The 18,663-nt window shown below is 41.1% G+C and overlaps 1 protein-coding gene across 4 annotated transcripts in view; it reads right to left on the bottom strand.

The window, feature by feature from the left end:
- The window catches only part of zbtb20 (zinc finger and BTB domain containing 20), a 199,381-nt gene that overhangs the window by 60,455 nt on the left and 120,263 nt on the right, over window positions 1–18,663 (bottom strand). For 3 of the 4 annotated variants that reach the window (XM_036523949.1, XM_036523948.1, XM_036523947.1), the window contains one exon: window positions 16,352–17,905. In XM_036523949.1, coding sequence (XP_036379842.1) covers window positions 16,352–17,882 — 1,531 coding nt within the window. In that variant the 5' untranslated portion in view covers window positions 17,883–17,905. The remainder of the gene's footprint in view (window positions 1–16,351; window positions 17,906–18,663) is intronic. The other variant, XM_036523950.1, reaches the window with a different exon arrangement.

Genomic DNA, 18,663 nt, shown 5'->3' on the forward strand with positions numbered 1-18,663 from the left:
ATATTAAGAGACAACTGGGGGGCAGAGGGAGAAGGTTTTGATTTTTTTCGTTAGCCTGCGATGAAAGCACAGATGCATCTGACACTGCTCAGTTGCTAATATTTTTGAAAGGAGTTGATGATGACATGAATATAACAGAAGAGCTGCTTGACCTCCAAAGCCTTAAAGGCAAAACAAGAGGATCAGATTTATTCATTTCTGTTTGTTCTGCTGTTGATGATATGAAACTACCATGGAATAAAGTTAGTGGGATCATTACTGATGGCGCACCTGCCATGGCTGATGAACGAAGTGGATTATCCATACTCATCTGTAACAAAGTCAGAGAAAACAGAGGCAAAGCTATTAAACTCCACTGTATAATTCACCAGCAGGTCCTCTGCGCGAAACATCTTAAATTTGATCATGTTATGAAACCAGAGGTAAAGACAATTAATTTCATTCAATCTAAAGCCCTATACGACCATCAGTTTCAGCAGTTCCTGCTCGACATCCAGGCTGAATACGGAGATATAGTATTTCACAACAATGTGAGATGGCTGAGTCGGGGGTCCGCACTGCAGCGATTTTTCTCTCTTAGGGGAGAAATAGGACAATTTTGGCCCAAAAGGGACAGCCAGTTCAAGAACTGTCAGACCCTGTATGGCTGGCAGATTTGGCTTTTTTGGTTGCTGTAACAAAGCATCTGAATGCGCTGAACGTTAGCCTTCAAGGGAAAGACGCACTGGTGAGCCAGTTATATGCACACATCAAGGCCTTTAAAACCAAACTGCAATTTTTCCAAAGACACTTGTCACAAACGGAGCCCAGCACCGTACATTTCCCAGCATTGCACGAGGTCATGGAAAGCTTTTCACAGGACACTATCCAAGCGCAAATGAGGAGATATGCAACAGCCATTGCATCTCTTACTGAGGAGTTTAATGAACGCTTTCACGATTTTGCAATTATTATAAAGGACATGATCCTGTTCTCTTCTCCCTTCTCCGTGGACCCCAATGATGCACCGCATCAGCTGCAGCTGGAGCTCATTGACCTGCAGTGTGACAATGAGGAGCGCAGCTGACACCAGCAGCTTTCCTTTGTGACCTTTTCCCGGCAGCTGGATAAAGGCAGGTTTCCAGAAATACGAACATTTGCAAAGAAGATGCTGAGCTTGTTCAGCTCCACATATGTGTGTGAGAAGACATTTTCTGTTATGAACTTAAACAAGAACCGCTTGAGGTCAAGGCTAAGTGATGGCCACCTGCGTGACGTTTTAAGCATCTCATCCACTGCTCTCAAGCCAGATCTGGCCTGTGTGCTGCAGTCTAAATCTCAGCATCACCCTTCTCATTAATGTCAGTAAGTTACCTGTTCCTTGGTTATCTGAAATAAATAAATTCTAGTCTGATCTGCAGTGTAAGCTTTTTCAAATGATAACATTTGTTACCATTAAAAACAAAAAACACAGTTATAAATACACCATATCGACAAAAGTATTCGGACGCCTGACCGTTACATTGTAATGACATTGTATTCAAATACATATACTTTAACATGGAGTTGGTCCCCCTTTTGCAGCTATAACAGCTTCCACTCTTCTTGGAAGGCTTTCCACAAGATTTTGGAGTGTTTCTGTGGGAATTTGTGCCCATTCATTCTGTAGAGCATTTATGATGTTGGAAGAGAAGGCCTGGCTCGCAATCTCCGTTCCAGTTCATCCCAAAGGTGCTCGATGGGGTTGAGGTCAGGGCTCTGTGCGGGCCAGTCAAGTTCTTCCACACCGAACTCATCAAACCATGTCTTTATAGTCCTTGCTTTGTGCACTGGGGCACAGTCATGTTGGAATAGAAAAGGGCCTTCCCCAAACAGTTGCCACAAAGTTGGAAGCATAGCATTGTCCAAAATGTCTTGGTATGCTGAAGCATTAAGATTGCCCTTCACTGGAGATAAGGGACCTAACCCAAACCCTGAAAAACAGGTGTGGCCAAATACTGAAATGGCCAAATAGTGTATATGCACTTGGACTCAGGGCCGTATCTACCATTGAGGACACCAAGGTCATGTCCTTGGTATTTTTTTCATTTCATTGTCCATTTTTTTTCTTAAGTTTCCTTTTATTTAGCAAGGGAAAATAAATAAAGCCGACCTAATTATCATTGCATCAACGCGGTGTCACGTGACATGGAGTTCCACATAGCCTTCCTCTGACTTGTGAAGGCTAAACATGGTCGCCGAGAGTTCTATTTTTAGAATGGTCCCGGGTAAATTAAATGAATGAACGTAATGCAGTGTCAGTATCGGAGCAAAGATGCGTAGAAGGCTGCAACGATCAAAATTATCGTTTGGAACAGGAAAGCCAACAGAAGAGCAGGCAAAGAAAGGAAGGTGAGAATTTAAGTAGGCTAATATGAGAATGAGAAATAGGGTCAATACAGATGCAATAGGTTAGATAACCTACTGGATCCCATGAGAATCCTTCAGAGGTGGGATGCTTCTGGCCACAGAAGAATAGTCACTTGTTTTGATAAAAGGTAAGACTTCCTGTAAGCTAAAGGTATTACTGTATTTATTATTACATGCATTCATTGCACTAAGTACTAAGTATCAACTGAATTGATAATGGAAAAATGTCTATGTATTCAATATTAGTGTATTCTTTATATCATTACAGTTAGTGGTGAGAATCCACTTCAAAGAATGCAGAACAGGTGAAGCCAGAACAGGATCTCCACCTTTGGATTACAGGCCAGCTGAACATGTCCTCTCCTTCCTTACCAACACATACACACACACACACACACACACACACAATAATCTAAGCTAAAATATTGTGCCAATAATTTTGGCAGCTGAGTAATATAGGTTACAGACAGTTCAACAGTTAACATCCTCAGATGTTTACTTTACTCTTTCATTTGTTTTTATTTATTTATTTATTTTTGACCTGGGGATGATGGTGGGTGTTTTTGATGGCCTGCTGGGGGGGGGGGGGTATTTGAAAAATCCTGGCTACGGCCTTGCTTGAACTTATGGCATTTATTAAACTTTTGAACAAGATTTACCTCTAACTGTTGGTGTTATGTGACTGTAGATGTGACACAAATTACTACATTATGAACAGTCTTGTGTGAAAGGTCAGAGCAAGTTTTGTATGTTTTGAACTTAATTGTTAGAAGAAATCATGTCATTACCCATAATAAGTCATGTTTAAAATAAACCAGAGGTAAAAATATTGACTTCGTGGCAGTTTTAGGTATATTCCCTACAGCTTGTTCTTTATGTTATGACTCTCCAGATGTGAAAGAAAGGTATTATTTTACTGAGACCTGTTTACATCTGAGTGATTTACATTTGGTTACATTGCCATTTGAAGAAATTATAATTGCTTTGTCATCGAAAACAGAATTCTTATAGAACAGTGCATTTATGTGTAACTTACTTATGGTTCAGAAAATATCAGGAGGGACTGTCGGCCCTCAAATCTGGCCCTCTTTGAAAAAAGTTTGGACACCCCTGTACTAAACGATTTCACAGTGGCGATTCCAGGGACTTGGGATCTCACAGAAACTTGTGGTCAAAGTGACTTAAGAGCAAAACCAATATGGAGGCAGACCATCGTCTTCAGCTTGTTGCACTTGTGCGTGCTATGTTTTGGACCGAAAAAAAATAGGAGAAAAAAACTGTGGATGAAGTCATGGCTGAGAAGACGGAATCAGCATGGCTTATACATTTTGTAGCACGAGCTGGAGTTGAGTTGGAAATAAAGTTTTATTGTTAGTCTCAAACAGGGCTAGTGCAAGGTACTGCTACAAGCTAACATTATTGTTATTTGTACACAGGTGGAGGGGAGAGTGAAACCTGTGATCATTAGAAATGTAGTCATTTTTATACATTCTCTGACCTTCCACTGCCATGGAAATGCCTTCCTTATTAATATAATTGTGCTCTGGGCTTGTACGAAGGTTAACTGTCAATTTCTGGATTAATGATGCTTCCTGGTCAGCTCACTCTCATTGGCTATTGCGGGTTTCTGCTCAATATTCCATCTATGTTCCTTTCACACTACAGGATTTCAAGTCGTAATTATCAAACATGTTTGATATTTACGATACGAAATCGGGGAGTCCCCAATCAAGTCGGTAACATTAAGATTATTTCTGTAAACCCCTCACACTACAGGATCACTTGGGCAGTTAATTGGTTCAGACCAGCCTCGAGTCGGGAACACCCCCGTGATTGTCGGGAGGGGCGAATTGGACCCAAAATCGGCCCAATTATCCTCTAGTGTGGGGCCAGCATTAGCCTGATAATTCAAGTCTGTCTTGACTTACCTAGGCCACTTCACCTGTATTTGTCTAAGTGAAATGGAAATAACCTGAATTCAGTTAGATTGCTAACTTTATCTAGCAAACTTGAAAAAAATTTAACTTAACTGAGTATGCTTCCTGGAACAGGCCCCAGACCACAGCTGTACTGGTAGCATCTACTCAACAACATAAACACCTTTGTCCATATAACCTTCAGACGTACGTTGTGTCAAGTTCGAACAAGGGGTCTACAATCAAACTCAGAGGGCAAGAGCTATTTTGTTATTTTGGGATGGCACAAACAAAAATCATGTTTGTGCTGGCTGCCATTTTACCCCTTGCTTTTCTTGTAACCAGTACTTCGGGTGACCAGTACTGTGGTGTGGGCTGGTGCAAACACTCAGAGCAGGGGCAGAGCCAGTGGCTCATTGCAGAGGGGGCGAGGACCTGTAGTGGCGAGGGCTACACACACACACATACACACAAACAGGAACAAACCCCAGGAAACACGTACCATCCACACACCATTGCATGATAGCAACTCTCTGAGCTTGATTTCAACAGAGCCAACAATGTTTACTGAGCACACCTCATTGTGTGAGACCATTTTTAAATACCGCGGCTCCGTCAGCAGTGAGAGTGATGGGAAATAAAACAATACAGCCGGCGATCGCCTATTTCCTATACTTTGGGACTCGAACAGAGGGCGGAATTTTTCTGTTTGTACACTTACACAAGGACACTGGACAGCAAATAAAGTTTTCTGTAACTCTATTGTGTCTCTGATCATTCAAAATAAATATCGTGACAAACTTAGCTAGGGGTCGGTCGAAACCATTATGCCCTCAGCCTGACTTTTTTTGCCGCAATCAAGACACACAAACTTTATTCAAAATATTGAACTAAACAACAAAAATTCATGTTCAGTTAGGCAGATTGGGCCCAAGGTGGGCCCCTTTGTAACTGGAAGAACTGTGGGCCCGGGGCAGCCACAGCCTCTGCCCCCCTGCCCGCTCCGCTCAGTGTAGTGATATTTGAAAGTTCCTAAAATAATCCTGACAAAAGGCAAAGCGCAAAGCGGTAGTACCAAAGCATTTAACAAGGGACATTTATGAGAAAATAAGAATTTATGTAGCAGACAGAGGAGACTACTACACTCACACACAACTAGAGTAGCAATATGATATAGCTGTATTTATGCTGCATGTAAAGCTGGTATTTATATTGCTTCTGCTCAGATTATGTAGGCATGTCTATTAGGCCCGCCTCACGCTTTGACTCTTTTATACCCATTGAATTTAGCGACTTTTCTTCTTTTATCAATTCATCTAATAACTCTACCAGCTAACTTGACCCCATACCAACTGGCTTCCTAAAACAGCTACTGCCTGCAATTGGCACACCGCTATTAAATCTTATCAACACCTCCCTTACGTCTGGACACATACCTCAGCCCTTCAAAGTAGCAGTTATCAAGCCTATCTTGATCCCAATGACCTGTCAAACTATAGGCCAATCTCGAACCTTCCATTCCTCTCAAAAATTCTGGAAAAAGCAACTCTGTGCCTTTTTACACTCTATCAACATTTTGGAAGTTTTTCAGTCCAGATTTAGGCCTCACCACAGTAGGGAAACCGCTCTCCTGAAAGTGCTCAACGACCTTCTACTCTCCTGTGAGAACTGCTGTATCTCTCTTCTTGTGCTGCTAGACCTAAGTGCAGCCTTTGATACCATCGATCATTGTATCCTCCTTGACCGCCTCGAAAACCTGGTTGGCATAAGTGGACAGGCCCTATCTTGGTTTAGGTCTTATCTATCAGAACGATATCAGTTTGTCTCCATTAACAACGAATCCTCCGCTCATTCCAGAGTAAGATATGGTATACCTCAAGGATCTGTGCTTGGGCCTCTGCTCTTCTCATTATACATGTTGCCTCTTGGCGATATCATCCGTAAACATGACATTAATTTCCACTGTTATGCAGATGACACTCAGTTATACAAGATGTAAAGAATTGGATGGCCCGAAACTTTCTCCTCCTTAACCCGGACAAAACCGAAATATTGGTGAATGGTCATAGGCCAAAATTCAATCAGGAGCAAACTCACTCATTTTACACTGGACCTTGATGGTGTCTCCCTTGCCCCGAGTGCAGCCATCAAAGACCTTGGTGTTGTTATTGATCCCGAGCTCTCCTTTGAAACTCACATAACTAACACCTCTAGGACTGCCTTCTTCCATCTGAGAAATATTGCTAAAATCAGGAAAATCGTATCAATTAACGACGCTGAAAAACTAATCCACGCCTTTGTAGCATCCAGATTAGATAATGCCCTCTTGTCAGGATGTGCAAACGTCTCATTAAAACCCCTTCAGCTGGTGCAAAATGCAGCTGCTCGAGTCTTAACCAAAACTAAACGCTTTGAGCACATCACCCCAGTTCTGGCTTCTCTCCATTGGCTACCTATTAAATACCGGATCGTTTTTAAAATACTCTTACTCACATTTAAGGCTTTAAATGGGCTTGCCCCCCCTATCTTAAGGACCTTCTTCACCCATATATTCCGCAGAGAGCCCTTCGCTCCCAAAATGCCGGGCTTCTCACCATTCCAAGAGTGGGCAAAACTACTGTAGGCGGTAGAGCCTTTTCCTATCAAGCCCCTCTCCTGTGGAACAGCTTACCCTCTGAGATTCGGGGAACAGACTCACCTTTAAATCTAGGCTCAAAACATATCTATATAGTAAATCCTTCAGCTGAGGGACATGGCCTGGTGCTGGCGTGGATCATAGAGTCTCTGGTGGACTAAGTGGTCATTGCTTTCATGGACTCTGTGCCGTGATCTGGTGTTGACTGTCTTAGGGTCGCCCTCATGACTATGCCGGTCCCTTGCCTCCCGTCCCCTAGGTGTGCTACCATAATGTTAGCCTGCCGGGGTTTTTCCTTGTTGCACACCTTTTTCTCTGCCCCTCCTCTCCTGCCTCTCTGTTCTACATCAATGCCATTTTTATCATCCACTAACCACTGTTTTCTGTTTACTTCCTACCCCTGCTCCGGGCTCCTGTCCGGAGCTGTAGCCCAAGCGTCTCATCCCGTTTTCCAGTCTTGCTACCTCGCTGCCCTGCCCATCAAAGCCAACTGCGTTCCAAGAACTGGACATCCTAGGAGACATTCTTATAATCACTCTGCTGTTAACTACTATTGTCTGTCAATCGTAAATGTCTTAAAGTACATTGCATAACTTGTCTCTAACTCTATCTGCCCAGTGCCGGCCAGAAGCAGATGGGCCCCCCCTCTGAGCCTGGTTCTGCTCAAGGTTTCTTCCTGATAGGGAGTTTTTCCTTGCCACTGTTGCCTTAGGCTTGCTCTCAGGGGGTCTCAGGCCTGGGAACAATGTAAAGCTGCTTTGTGACAACTTGCGTTGTAAAAAGCGCTATACAAATAAAAATGAATTGAATTGAATTGAATAGAATTGCTCTGTTGCATTGTGTTTAATGTTTGATTAGTTGCTATGTAGACAGTGCCTTTCATGTGCCTCCCTATGTTAGCATTTCCACTATTTTCCAGGAGTCTTTTGACTGCACTTCCCCAAGGTCAGAGAATAAATTTCCCTCTGAATATTTTTCCCTATGGAAAATCCGCTATGCTACTTGTAAAGTGCTTTGAGACGATCTAAATTGTAAAAATCTTCTATAACAAATAGACATGACATGACAGTGTACATCAGTAAACAGATATAAAATAGCAGACACTGACAATATGTAAAATTAAAGGGTCAAACCTTTGTTGTGTCATCTGTTAACTATTTCTCTGTCCCTCAGAGTTCAGCCAATCAATTACGCAACCCTAGCCCTGCAAGATACTATCTCAAGGGATGTACAAGTGCAGTTCAAGTGACCCTGAGAAATCACATAAGAATGATGTTCTCTATGTACAGGTATAGCTTGACAAACCCCTCACTCAGCACTGTACATGAAGAGAAACAACATCACACAGCTTGACATATATGGAATGCCAGTGATTACTAGAAAGTTCGGTTTTTTAATTTAAGTCTGGCCTGATGAAGTATCCGCATTTTAAGTATTATGTATTTGCTAAATGATACAATGTAACATTGATGTCAGATGATTAAAACCTTAAACATACTGTTGACATGAATGGCATTATGGAGTGAAGCATTCAAAAGGTGTGTACTTGTGACAAAATTAACCCTTAGCTCCTCATGCTAGATGAGAAATTTAAGCAACAAAAGGTGTACTAAAATTAGATGGTGTAATGTTGTTTTTGCAACGTCATCAGGAGTCACTACCGTAGCAAAATCCAACATGCTAAGGAAAGGATCTTGCTATCTTGTCAGAATATGCTACTCCTTGCCTACCTTGCTTGTAGCATTAGTATTTTATGCACCTGGACACAAATGAGTTCAGAGTTACTGCGAATGGGCTACTGAATTGCAATAGAACCTATAAAATTGACAGATGTCCCAATACTTTTTCATTTTGTAAAGTGGTCTTTGGAAATTTCACAGATGCCGTTTTTCTTTTCTCATAAAACATTGGCTTTGTACACTATCATACACCCAGTGCTGCTACCACAGTCTTCTGTGATATAGGCAAGTGTCTGATTTTTTTGTACTGTTATCTGTCCTAGTCATTAAGCTAGCTAGCCAGCTACCGCACATCCATTTTATAAGGCTAATGCAGATGATGTTTGTTGACAAATCAAATTTGGGTAGCTACATTGTTGAGCAAGTAAACTTTTGTACTGAAACATAGTGAGCTAGTTAGCTATGGCTTTCTACAGAGTTATATTTTCCCTTTGGTTGCAACTAATAACTGAAAAATATCAAACTAATCTTGAAAGAAGAATGACAATCATAGGGTCATAGCTAGTTACCTACAATCATAAATGGTCAAATTTGCAGTTCAAATGGTCAAATTTGCATCACTGATCTATTTACATCACTGCACCTGAGTAGCATACTCAATGGAAGCTCCTAATGTAGCATCATATACCGTTTTGTGACTAATTCCTATTCCCCCATAGAGTGCTGTGTTATGTCTCTACTACAGCAGTAGTTTCACGATATTACTGTGTGTTGTGTTTTGCGACAATACCGTGTGTTTATGAGTGGATGACATTCTTCCAGGCAGTGTGGTTTTTTGAAATGAGTGGAAGTAAACAGCATTACTACCGTAAGTGTCTGTACTTCTGTGTTTGATTACACACACAACATGCTGTCCATTTGTTAAGTTTTCAGTTGGGTGGGTGTGCTTTTTTACACTCAAATATTTACAGTCCTTGATCAAAAATGTTATTGGTTTTGTGATGAATTGTAAATCTGTAACACCAGATGCTTGTTGCACAGTGATGGACCATTCCCTATGACCTGGAACAAATTTGATACCTGAAATCAAAGTGTTTCATTTTCCAAAAGAGGAAGTACAGCAGGGATGTGTAACATTACTGACAGTTCTACAAACTAATTTATTGGGGAGCTACATTCATGACCGTCATGTGAGACATGAAACTTACAATGACTGGGTTGGATTGAATTCAGCTGAACTGTGTTTCACCTGTTTAGTTGCCCACAACCACACACAAAATTTGTGACCGACGGAGAATTCAGCCTGGAGCAAGTTACCATCCCTCACATCACATACCAAAACTGTAAATGTAACGGGTGGTCTCTCTTGCGTTGTGTTTTTTTTTAATGTGATGTTACGTGGGTCGGCGAGCGAGCGAGTTTCGAACCGAGGTTCTTACTGCTCGCTGCCAACCCCTTAAAGCCAGCGTCGTTGCCAGTTGAGCTAAAGGCAAATTGCCGTTAGCCTGTCGGCGACAACGCTACTTAACCAGGTCTCAGAGGGAGTGACGTAGCCGCTGCAACCACTCGGCTACCTGCTACCCGCTACCTAAGGCTTTACGCAGGACTCACACGAGCTAATCACTTCAGCTCCGCTACATAAACAGTTCATGACCTTTATGTAACTGAGTCTGGTGAATGGTATTATGGTCGTATTAAGTCAAAACTCCTCTGAGTCCTTTAAAGTTTGAGAATGGAGCAAATTACTGTAATCTATCAAAGTAAAATGCCTCAAGGCATGATGCACATGTAGATATTGTATGCATGTAAGTTAAAGACAAAAAGGCATTTTATGTCGTTTAAATAAAAACAAATAACACAGCTAACTAGGTAACTTCTTTTTCTACAAATTCATTTGTGCATTAATGGCACAATTTTTGAAATATGAGTCCAGGTCCTGGCTATGTTGCTCCAGCATTTTCTGTTCTCAAGGCATAGCTTCCGGTAGCTCAGAAGGCAGCTCTCTGTCTTGTGGCCAGCTGATGATCTCCTTACATTGTAATCAAGCAACAGAGTGTACTTGCAGGGTTGTGTAACTACAAATGTCCCCTTCCTCATTACGTATTTAACATTAACAGTGTTAACACATTAATGGTCTTAACTAAATTGACATCATGAACAACAGTTTATGTAGCTAGCTAGCAGTGACATATTAGAATACCTAAATGTAACTTCTGGGTGGGAAACTGCAGAAATGCAGAATCGTAGTTGCAGAATCATATGGCTATCAATAGCATAGGAGCCTAGTTTACAGTGTATTTTCTTCATTTGTTCCTTCCTTCCTTCCCCCCCTCCCAGAGGAGTGTGTAACTGGAAGGGGATGGCAAGTTACACACTGGGCTATTACTTGAAGTAAATTTGCTAGCTAAATCTTCTGGAAGTAAATTTTGTTGGATGATTTTGTACAGTAGATCTGGTTGTGATGAATTTAGATTAAATTTAAATTTCTCAGTTTTTATATGTGTTGTGTCTCCTTTGTTGTGACTTCAATGGTCTTAAGGTGTATATACTTGTCATTAGCTAGCTAGCTAGTGAATTAGGGATTGAAAATTGGTGCAGTGGAAGTTAACTTAGTGTAAGTTGCACATGTGCATATGCAATGTTGTTGTTTTGGTCAATGAAAATGTCTATAGGACAAGCCCATTCTGAGCGGCTGTTCAACTGAGAGCAAGGTAAAGAAGCTAACAGATATACTGAAAACAAAGCTTTTTGATGGCACCCTACTGGGGAAACATGACTTTGGTGAATCGTATGTCATATCAACAAAGTATGTTAGTCATTATGTGACAACGAGGACATCGGGCGATAATAAAAATGCATTTGCGAGTAAAGTCTTAGTTGATGTTTATTTGTGAGGACACACATTGGCTACAATGCACACAACCAAAATACCAAGTGTTTTACAATCCGACTTCAGATAGGCTGTATTAGAATTTGTTTTCTTCCTGCCTTATTGGACTGGTACACCAGATATGCCCAGGTTTATTTTTAGTCCCAATCTGTCTATGGTCTGCGTTATCTCTTGTAGGTCACACTGAACGGAATATGACATAGACAGGTTTAATATGCCCAAATATTACTATGATCAACTCTACTCTTTGTAGCTTCTGTGAATGTTCCAAACCCACACTCTCAAGTGCAGTAGGATGTGGTGGGTCAACATGATAACTTTTAAGTTCCTTCTGCCCATGCGTCTCAGTTTGATACAATCACCAATAGTACTAACTAATATCATGTACCAGCTCTTTGCTAGCTAAATACTGTAAGAGCTCAGTGGTAGGTGCTTGTGCACTGCTAGTTAGCTAGCATGTCTTCACTTTGCCCAGGGTTCAGCAACCCAAATGAAGAGCTATTTTCTCCAACATGTCACAGTAATGCAATGTTCTCAGAGCCACAATAGATTTTAACTTTTAAATACAAAGTCGAATGTTTTTTTTTTTTTTTAATATTATATTAATTACCCATTACCAGATTTTACACTGCTGCGAGGAGAATGGGGGTTATTTTAGAATGCCCATGCCTGTTCTGCTTGTCCAATATAGAAAACAGTAAAATTGTAACAACTACTTCTGAACCTCCCTCTGATGACCCAGAGAAAGTACAGCATACTATAAAAGTGACATAATAGCTAACATTACTAATGCAATTCACTTACTAGCTAGCAATTGAAATGATGAAGTATTTTACACAATACTGCAAAATGACAAAACACAGGTGCAAGAAGGTTAAAAACCAGCATAATCTAAACCTTGGCACAGTACAACATTGTTTTTACAATAACCTTGCAGTTTGATTATGCATTGCTCTTTTTTTTCATGTACCAACTAATTAAGGTAGATACTAAACTAATTAACAGACTGGTGAAAGTTTCATTTAAATTGCCCTACTGAGAAGATATTTTCAAATATATACTAATGACCCTCAGTAGCAAAAAATCAATAGGTAACACCTAGCTAATTGTATATTTGTTGAGAGAAGTCACTCTCAACAATTATAAACAATTTCAACAAACAATTTATTTGCCTGTGGCGGTTTTTCCAGGTAGCAACTCTTTCTTCACATTTTAGACAGACATGTAGCTAATCAACAGATCGTTTAAAGTTTTGTGTCACAAGTAGCCAACTGGTTCATGAAAAGATGTTGTTGGAACTAACATGTTTAATATGCAAATTAACTCAAAATCCATTATAGAGGACCCAGCTGATGTTATTCAGTAATGGACTTGGTATTATGAGTGGAGCCAGAATTAGTGTCATCTCCCTACTATGTATAGTTCATGAGTTATGGCAATTCAAAAATCTTAAATGTTTAAATACAGCATCACTACCATATGAACAATTGGTCCAATACAGTTGTCCTATACATGCTGTCCAAATTTCATGCATATTTAATGTACCATTGCAGACTTACAGTCATTTCAAAAAAATAGCAGAATAATGGAAAAAAGGAAAAAAGTCTAAAAAATAAATATAGCTATAGCAAAATAGGGGCCAAATGTTGAACTTCAACTGGTTTTATCTTGTTTTTTACTGTATCACATTTGACAATGTTAGCGCATAGACTTCTGTGCCAACATGTCAGATGTCAAATATAGCATGTAATCGTAATCCAAAATGCATTCATTTACATTTTGCGCATGACATTACTTGGAATGGTAAAACCTGATTGTCTGATAGCAGTCATCTTGTGACTTCTGGACTCCTCTTGAACAGAAAGATCACCAAAATTAGGAGAGGCCATGGATGATGTTTAACAAGCTTAGTGCAGATCAGCCCAGTGGTTTTTGAGATGTCATTTTTGCTGCTATGCAATATGGCAGATCCAGCTTATGTTATATCACTGGATTCTTGTTAAGAGCCAGGTATGAGTTTCAGAGATATATCCTCTCCAATTTTCCATTGGATTTGTGACTGTTTTTATGTCATATGCAAATTGATTATGTCATGGTGGCCATACCTTTCAACACTGATTCAAACTTAACTTGAACAAACTTGATAAGGACCATCCTATGGATCATGCAGACCAGGGCCGGCCCAAGCCTTTATGGGGCTGTGACAGAGTGCTGTCACTACGGTTGAATAGGCACTTCCCGAAGGGGAGGGCAGTGTGACAGAGTGCTCTCACTACAGTTGAGTATGCGCTCTGACTGCCATACCAACGAGCCTGGCTCTTTGGCGTCGCAGTCAAAGTCGCATGTTTGGTACCCCGTAGACCCGGGTCCGAGGCCAGATGGGGTGACTGCTCTCACCCTTCGCTACAGGGGCCCGAAGCAGAATTTGATTTGGGGGCCCCCCACCACCTCGGGGCCGCCAATACTTTTGACTATTGTCAATGCTTGATCATTCGCACGGACTGTAACCTAACGTTAGTCTGACTGACTGTGCTTGCATGATGGGCTGTAGGCAGGGCAAAAGGTCCAGAAGCATAATTAGAGCGGGTTTATTTCATAGCTGTACATCTGTACTTTTTTATTTTAATAGGCTATTGTGTACCAAAAATGTAGGCTAAACAAACATCCCTTCTTTCTTACCACCAACTCACTTTTAAGGCATTTTGAACCATTCCTATAAAATTAGTAGGCTAGTCCCTTCTTGTGAGCAAAGATGTTTCTGTTATGGACATGAATGGGTTAAAAAAGACAGCATCAATTAGTAAACCATGCAATGCAGTTTTATATTTAGCGTTTGATAACAGTGAGCATTAGCTAGCTAGCTAGCTAGCTCGATAACGTTTAGCTGATACAAAATGATATAAAATGTCATTTGGAAGCACTGCTGTCCCACAGGTAGTAAACAGACCGGTTCAACAGATATGTGAACATGGTAATGTTAATATGTATGCAACATGTAACATAAAATATGTAATGTTAATATTTACTAGGGTGACCCTATTTTGGTTTTCAAAAAAGAGGATACTAGTTAGTAGACACTACAATGTTACTCACTGCTGGTAGGCTCTCGTTGTTCTTATTCCTCCGACTATCAGATGTGACAGGAACACAGTTGGAATAAGGAATAAGTTCTAACTAGCTGAAATAAGTCTTATTTGGCGGATCGATATGACCATAGGGCCTACAGAGAATTCGCTCAGATTTGTTGACCGTTCTGCCTAGGCTATGCTCTAACATAGCCTAATAGATGCAGTGGCAGGGGGATTTATAACGATGTCAAAACACTTTCGTTCACAAAAAAATCATTATCAATGTCCAGACCTCAGAGACCTCATAGCTGGCTACAGGGGTGCTTGCATCAAAATGCAGTTAACGTCCGTTACAGTGCGCATGCGCATGAACGTGACACCAGCTCTGACAGAGGCAGCAGGAATTGATTAAACCAGTAGTATGTACTAATACCAGTAGTATTAGCTAGCCAGCAATATTAACATAATATTGCATTTTTGTATGATTACCATTGACATAATATATCACAAAAAAACATTTCAAGCTCTCTTGTGGGACATTTCAAGCGCTCTTGGCTCTGGTGGCCACGAGGCCCTAAGCAGGCACTTAGTTTGCTTATGCGTCATGCCGGCCCTGATGTAGACACCAGCTCTGTGGAAGTCTGATTTTGTGAATGTGTTGGAAGTAGTGGAAAAATGGGGAAGAAAATAACATATGATTGGCTGTCACAGCAACTCTTTCTAAGAGACTGCTTTGAAATTTTGCTCCTTTTTACAGTATGGTGTGGTGTATGTGCACAACAAATGTGAAGCCAAATGAATAATCGATTCGTGAGATGTGGTCATTTGCATACTGCATGATAATATTTTGTGAGCATGTTTTTGGAGTTAAAATCAGAATTTAAAAGAAAAGTTGATTTGTGGTAGGCTATATATGATGTGTATCATGTTTCACACAGACTTTTTAAGAAGTCATTTATGCTAATATACTAATACAATAATGCTAATTTACTCCTGTGGGGGGAGAGAAATGTTTCACATCTCTACTATATATGGTTCACGAATTAGGACCATTTGAGAATATGACAAAGAAAATAAAATTGGGCGAATATGGTTGTCCTTGACCATAATACTGAGTTTTCTTAGGTCCCAAGTAACTGTCCGAATTTCATGCCTTTTCAATGGACTGGATTCAAGTTATATTTCTTTGAAAAAGTGTCAGAATAATTAAAAAAAAAAACAATCCATGCAAAACCAACAAATGACAATAGGGTGCTTACACACCACAGGTACTTTTCCCCCAATTAAGCATATACAAAAATGTATTTATGATATTAATTAAAATATAGCCCATGCTAAAATTCAATTAATTTCAATTGAATTCAGCATGACTATAGTTATCCCCACTATGACAAATTAAGAAGACAATGTAATATGAGAATCATCGACCCATAAAGAAGTTGCCTGTAATACTGCATTCTTACCTGCTTACTAATTGCAGTGGAGATGAATGAAGTCATACTAAGCTGAACTGAATTTTATCACGGGCAAAATTTCAAAATTTTAAGTATATTTTAAATTTCAATATATACTTTTCAAAATCAGCACATGATGAGCCATTGGACAAGACATTCCGGGAGGGTCATGTCATATGCATTTTCATATGCATTTCCTGGAGAGCTTTTTCATTTCATTATAATACAAATGTTATCACAACAGATTTTTTAAAAGACTCAGGTGGTTAACTGTATGAGTGTAGATGTGAGCTTTACTTTGGGAGAAGAAGCGGCACTTACCTGTGTGCACAAACATGTGTTTGACGTAGTTTTGTTTGGCAGTAAAGGTTTTGCTGCACAGAGTGCACTCATAGGGCTTCTTCTCACCCTGTCCCATGCTCCCACTGGTTTGCTGCTGTGCCGAGGACTGCTGGGCTGACAACTGGTTGGAGAAAGGAGGCATGCTGGGAGGTGGCACTGCCACAAACTGCGGTTGCTGGCCACCCATAGACTGCGGTAGGCTGAACAGGAAGGGTTTGTTGCTGCCAGCTGACTGTGTAGCAAAGATAGTTGGCATGTAGGTGTTTCCTGCAGTACCCATGACCTGGGTGTTGCTGGTCAGAGTGAGGGGCATCCTCAAGTTGCTGGTGAGAGCGTCCGGTTGACGCAGATAGAGATGGGCACTGGGCAGTGAAGGCGATATGATGTGGTTTGCCGGGGGCTGTGGCATGCTAAGGTCACCTGTGCCCTGGGATGTACCTCTGTCATCAGCATCATTCTGCTCGGGGGAGGAATCATTGACTTCTATTTGCACTGAGGGTTCCTCCCCTTGTGTCCCCTCCCCATTCCCTTCCCGCCCAAATCCCACCAGATACTGTTGTTCCACAGAGTCAGGCTCAGTGCCAATTGATGAGCTCACACCAGAGTCAAAACTCTCCCCCTTGGGCTCACTCTCCACACCTTCAGCATGATCAGTGTCCTCTGTGCACTCCTCTAACTCATTGCGTTCTTGGCCATAGCAGCCATAGTCATCTTCTGCTTCCTGCTTTATTTGCATACCACTTGTCTGAAGGCGCACTGGCCGTGGCTGTTTACGACAATGGGTCGTCTCTGGGGTTGCAAGAAAATGCTCCAACTGCTGTGTCCTTTCATGAATGCGGGTGATCCATGTGGGGTCTTGACCATGCTGGTCTTTTTGCACAGACAGGGCTGAGTCATAGCTGCCTACAATGGTCCCTCCATAGTAGGAGCGTTCCCTGGTGCCATTCTGCAATGAAAGACTAGAGCAGGAGTAAAGTGAAGTATACACACGCTCCAAGCTCTGCTGGGAGGAAGCCTGCATATAGCCAGATTCTGCATCACTGCTGGGACCAGAGGTCCCTGACTCTGGTGTTCCTCTAGGTGTCTCTTGTCCAGAGTCCCCCGGAATAAATGGCAAGCCACTGGCCCCACCCAAGCCCACATTCTGTGAGACAATACGGGTGCACTCATCAATTACGGTCTTGATCTGTAGAATGCTTGCAGCTGTAAGAATTTGCAGAGCTTCAGACTGGGAGACTCGTAGCACTCCGCTGTACATGAAGTCAATCAGCTTCTGAATGGACTGTACAGAGACCACTGAGGGAATCTCAATGTCACTGTAACCAAGAAGGAGCTTGTCCTGGAAAAAAGGGCTCCCGGCAGCCAGCACACAGCGGTGGGCTCGCAACATGCTCCCATGGATCCGAACAGTCACGTCACAGAAGTGCCCACGGTTGCGCTGCTCATTGAGGGTTTCAAGTACAGAATTGCTGAAGTTGTGAAGGTTGATGTTGTGAATGCGCTCGGTCATCCCCTTGCAACTGATGTAACCTGCTACATAAAACAGACCACAAAGAAACAAAACCAGACATTCATAAATATAAATGAAACCAATTTACACAAGTTACACATGCAAAAAATACATTTAAAAATGATTTTTGAAAAATTTCACTCCTGTTTCCAGTTGAATCATGGAACTGAAACTTTCCCCTTTAGAATGACTAATGACCTATCATTGATTTCAAATGGATTGTATATTTTGGACCTTAGTGGCACATTCAATGTGGTTAATTAACTACTTGTTTGCACAAGATCATTATTCTTCCTATTACATGATGCTGACACTTTTTATCCACTTTCATATACCTCCATTAATTCCTCTAGCTTTCAGTAGGATCATAAGTTGCTCATGTGGTATTTCGTTGAAAGCTTAATAAAAGTCCAAATATGCAGAGCCTTAATTTCGTACCAGCACAAGTGAGAGCTATTATAAAGTCCTTGAGAGTTGCTAAATTCCTGCTGTGAAAAAAAAGTTATGTGAGAAATGCCTTGCTTACATAAAGCTAGTATCCAAAATTCCCTTTGCTTGCCTGGTGTAGGATGAGAGGGTATTAGTGGTGCAAACATGGGTGTGGGCTAGTGAAAAGTGATCTTTTCGTGCCAACTTAGCATCAATCTAATGCCCTCATCAATCACCTTGTAACTCAAGCGTATTTCAATGCAAAAGTTATAGCATGCCATGCTTTTGTTAAATTAATACTTCATGTAATACTAGGTGGAAAATGTACACAACTGCCAGTGATCATACATTT

Source organism: Megalops cyprinoides, chromosome 3, assembly GCF_013368585.1.
Source record: "Megalops cyprinoides isolate fMegCyp1 chromosome 3, fMegCyp1.pri, whole genome shotgun sequence".
Taxonomy (NCBI): Eukaryota; Metazoa; Chordata; class Actinopteri; order Elopiformes; family Megalopidae; genus Megalops; species Megalops cyprinoides.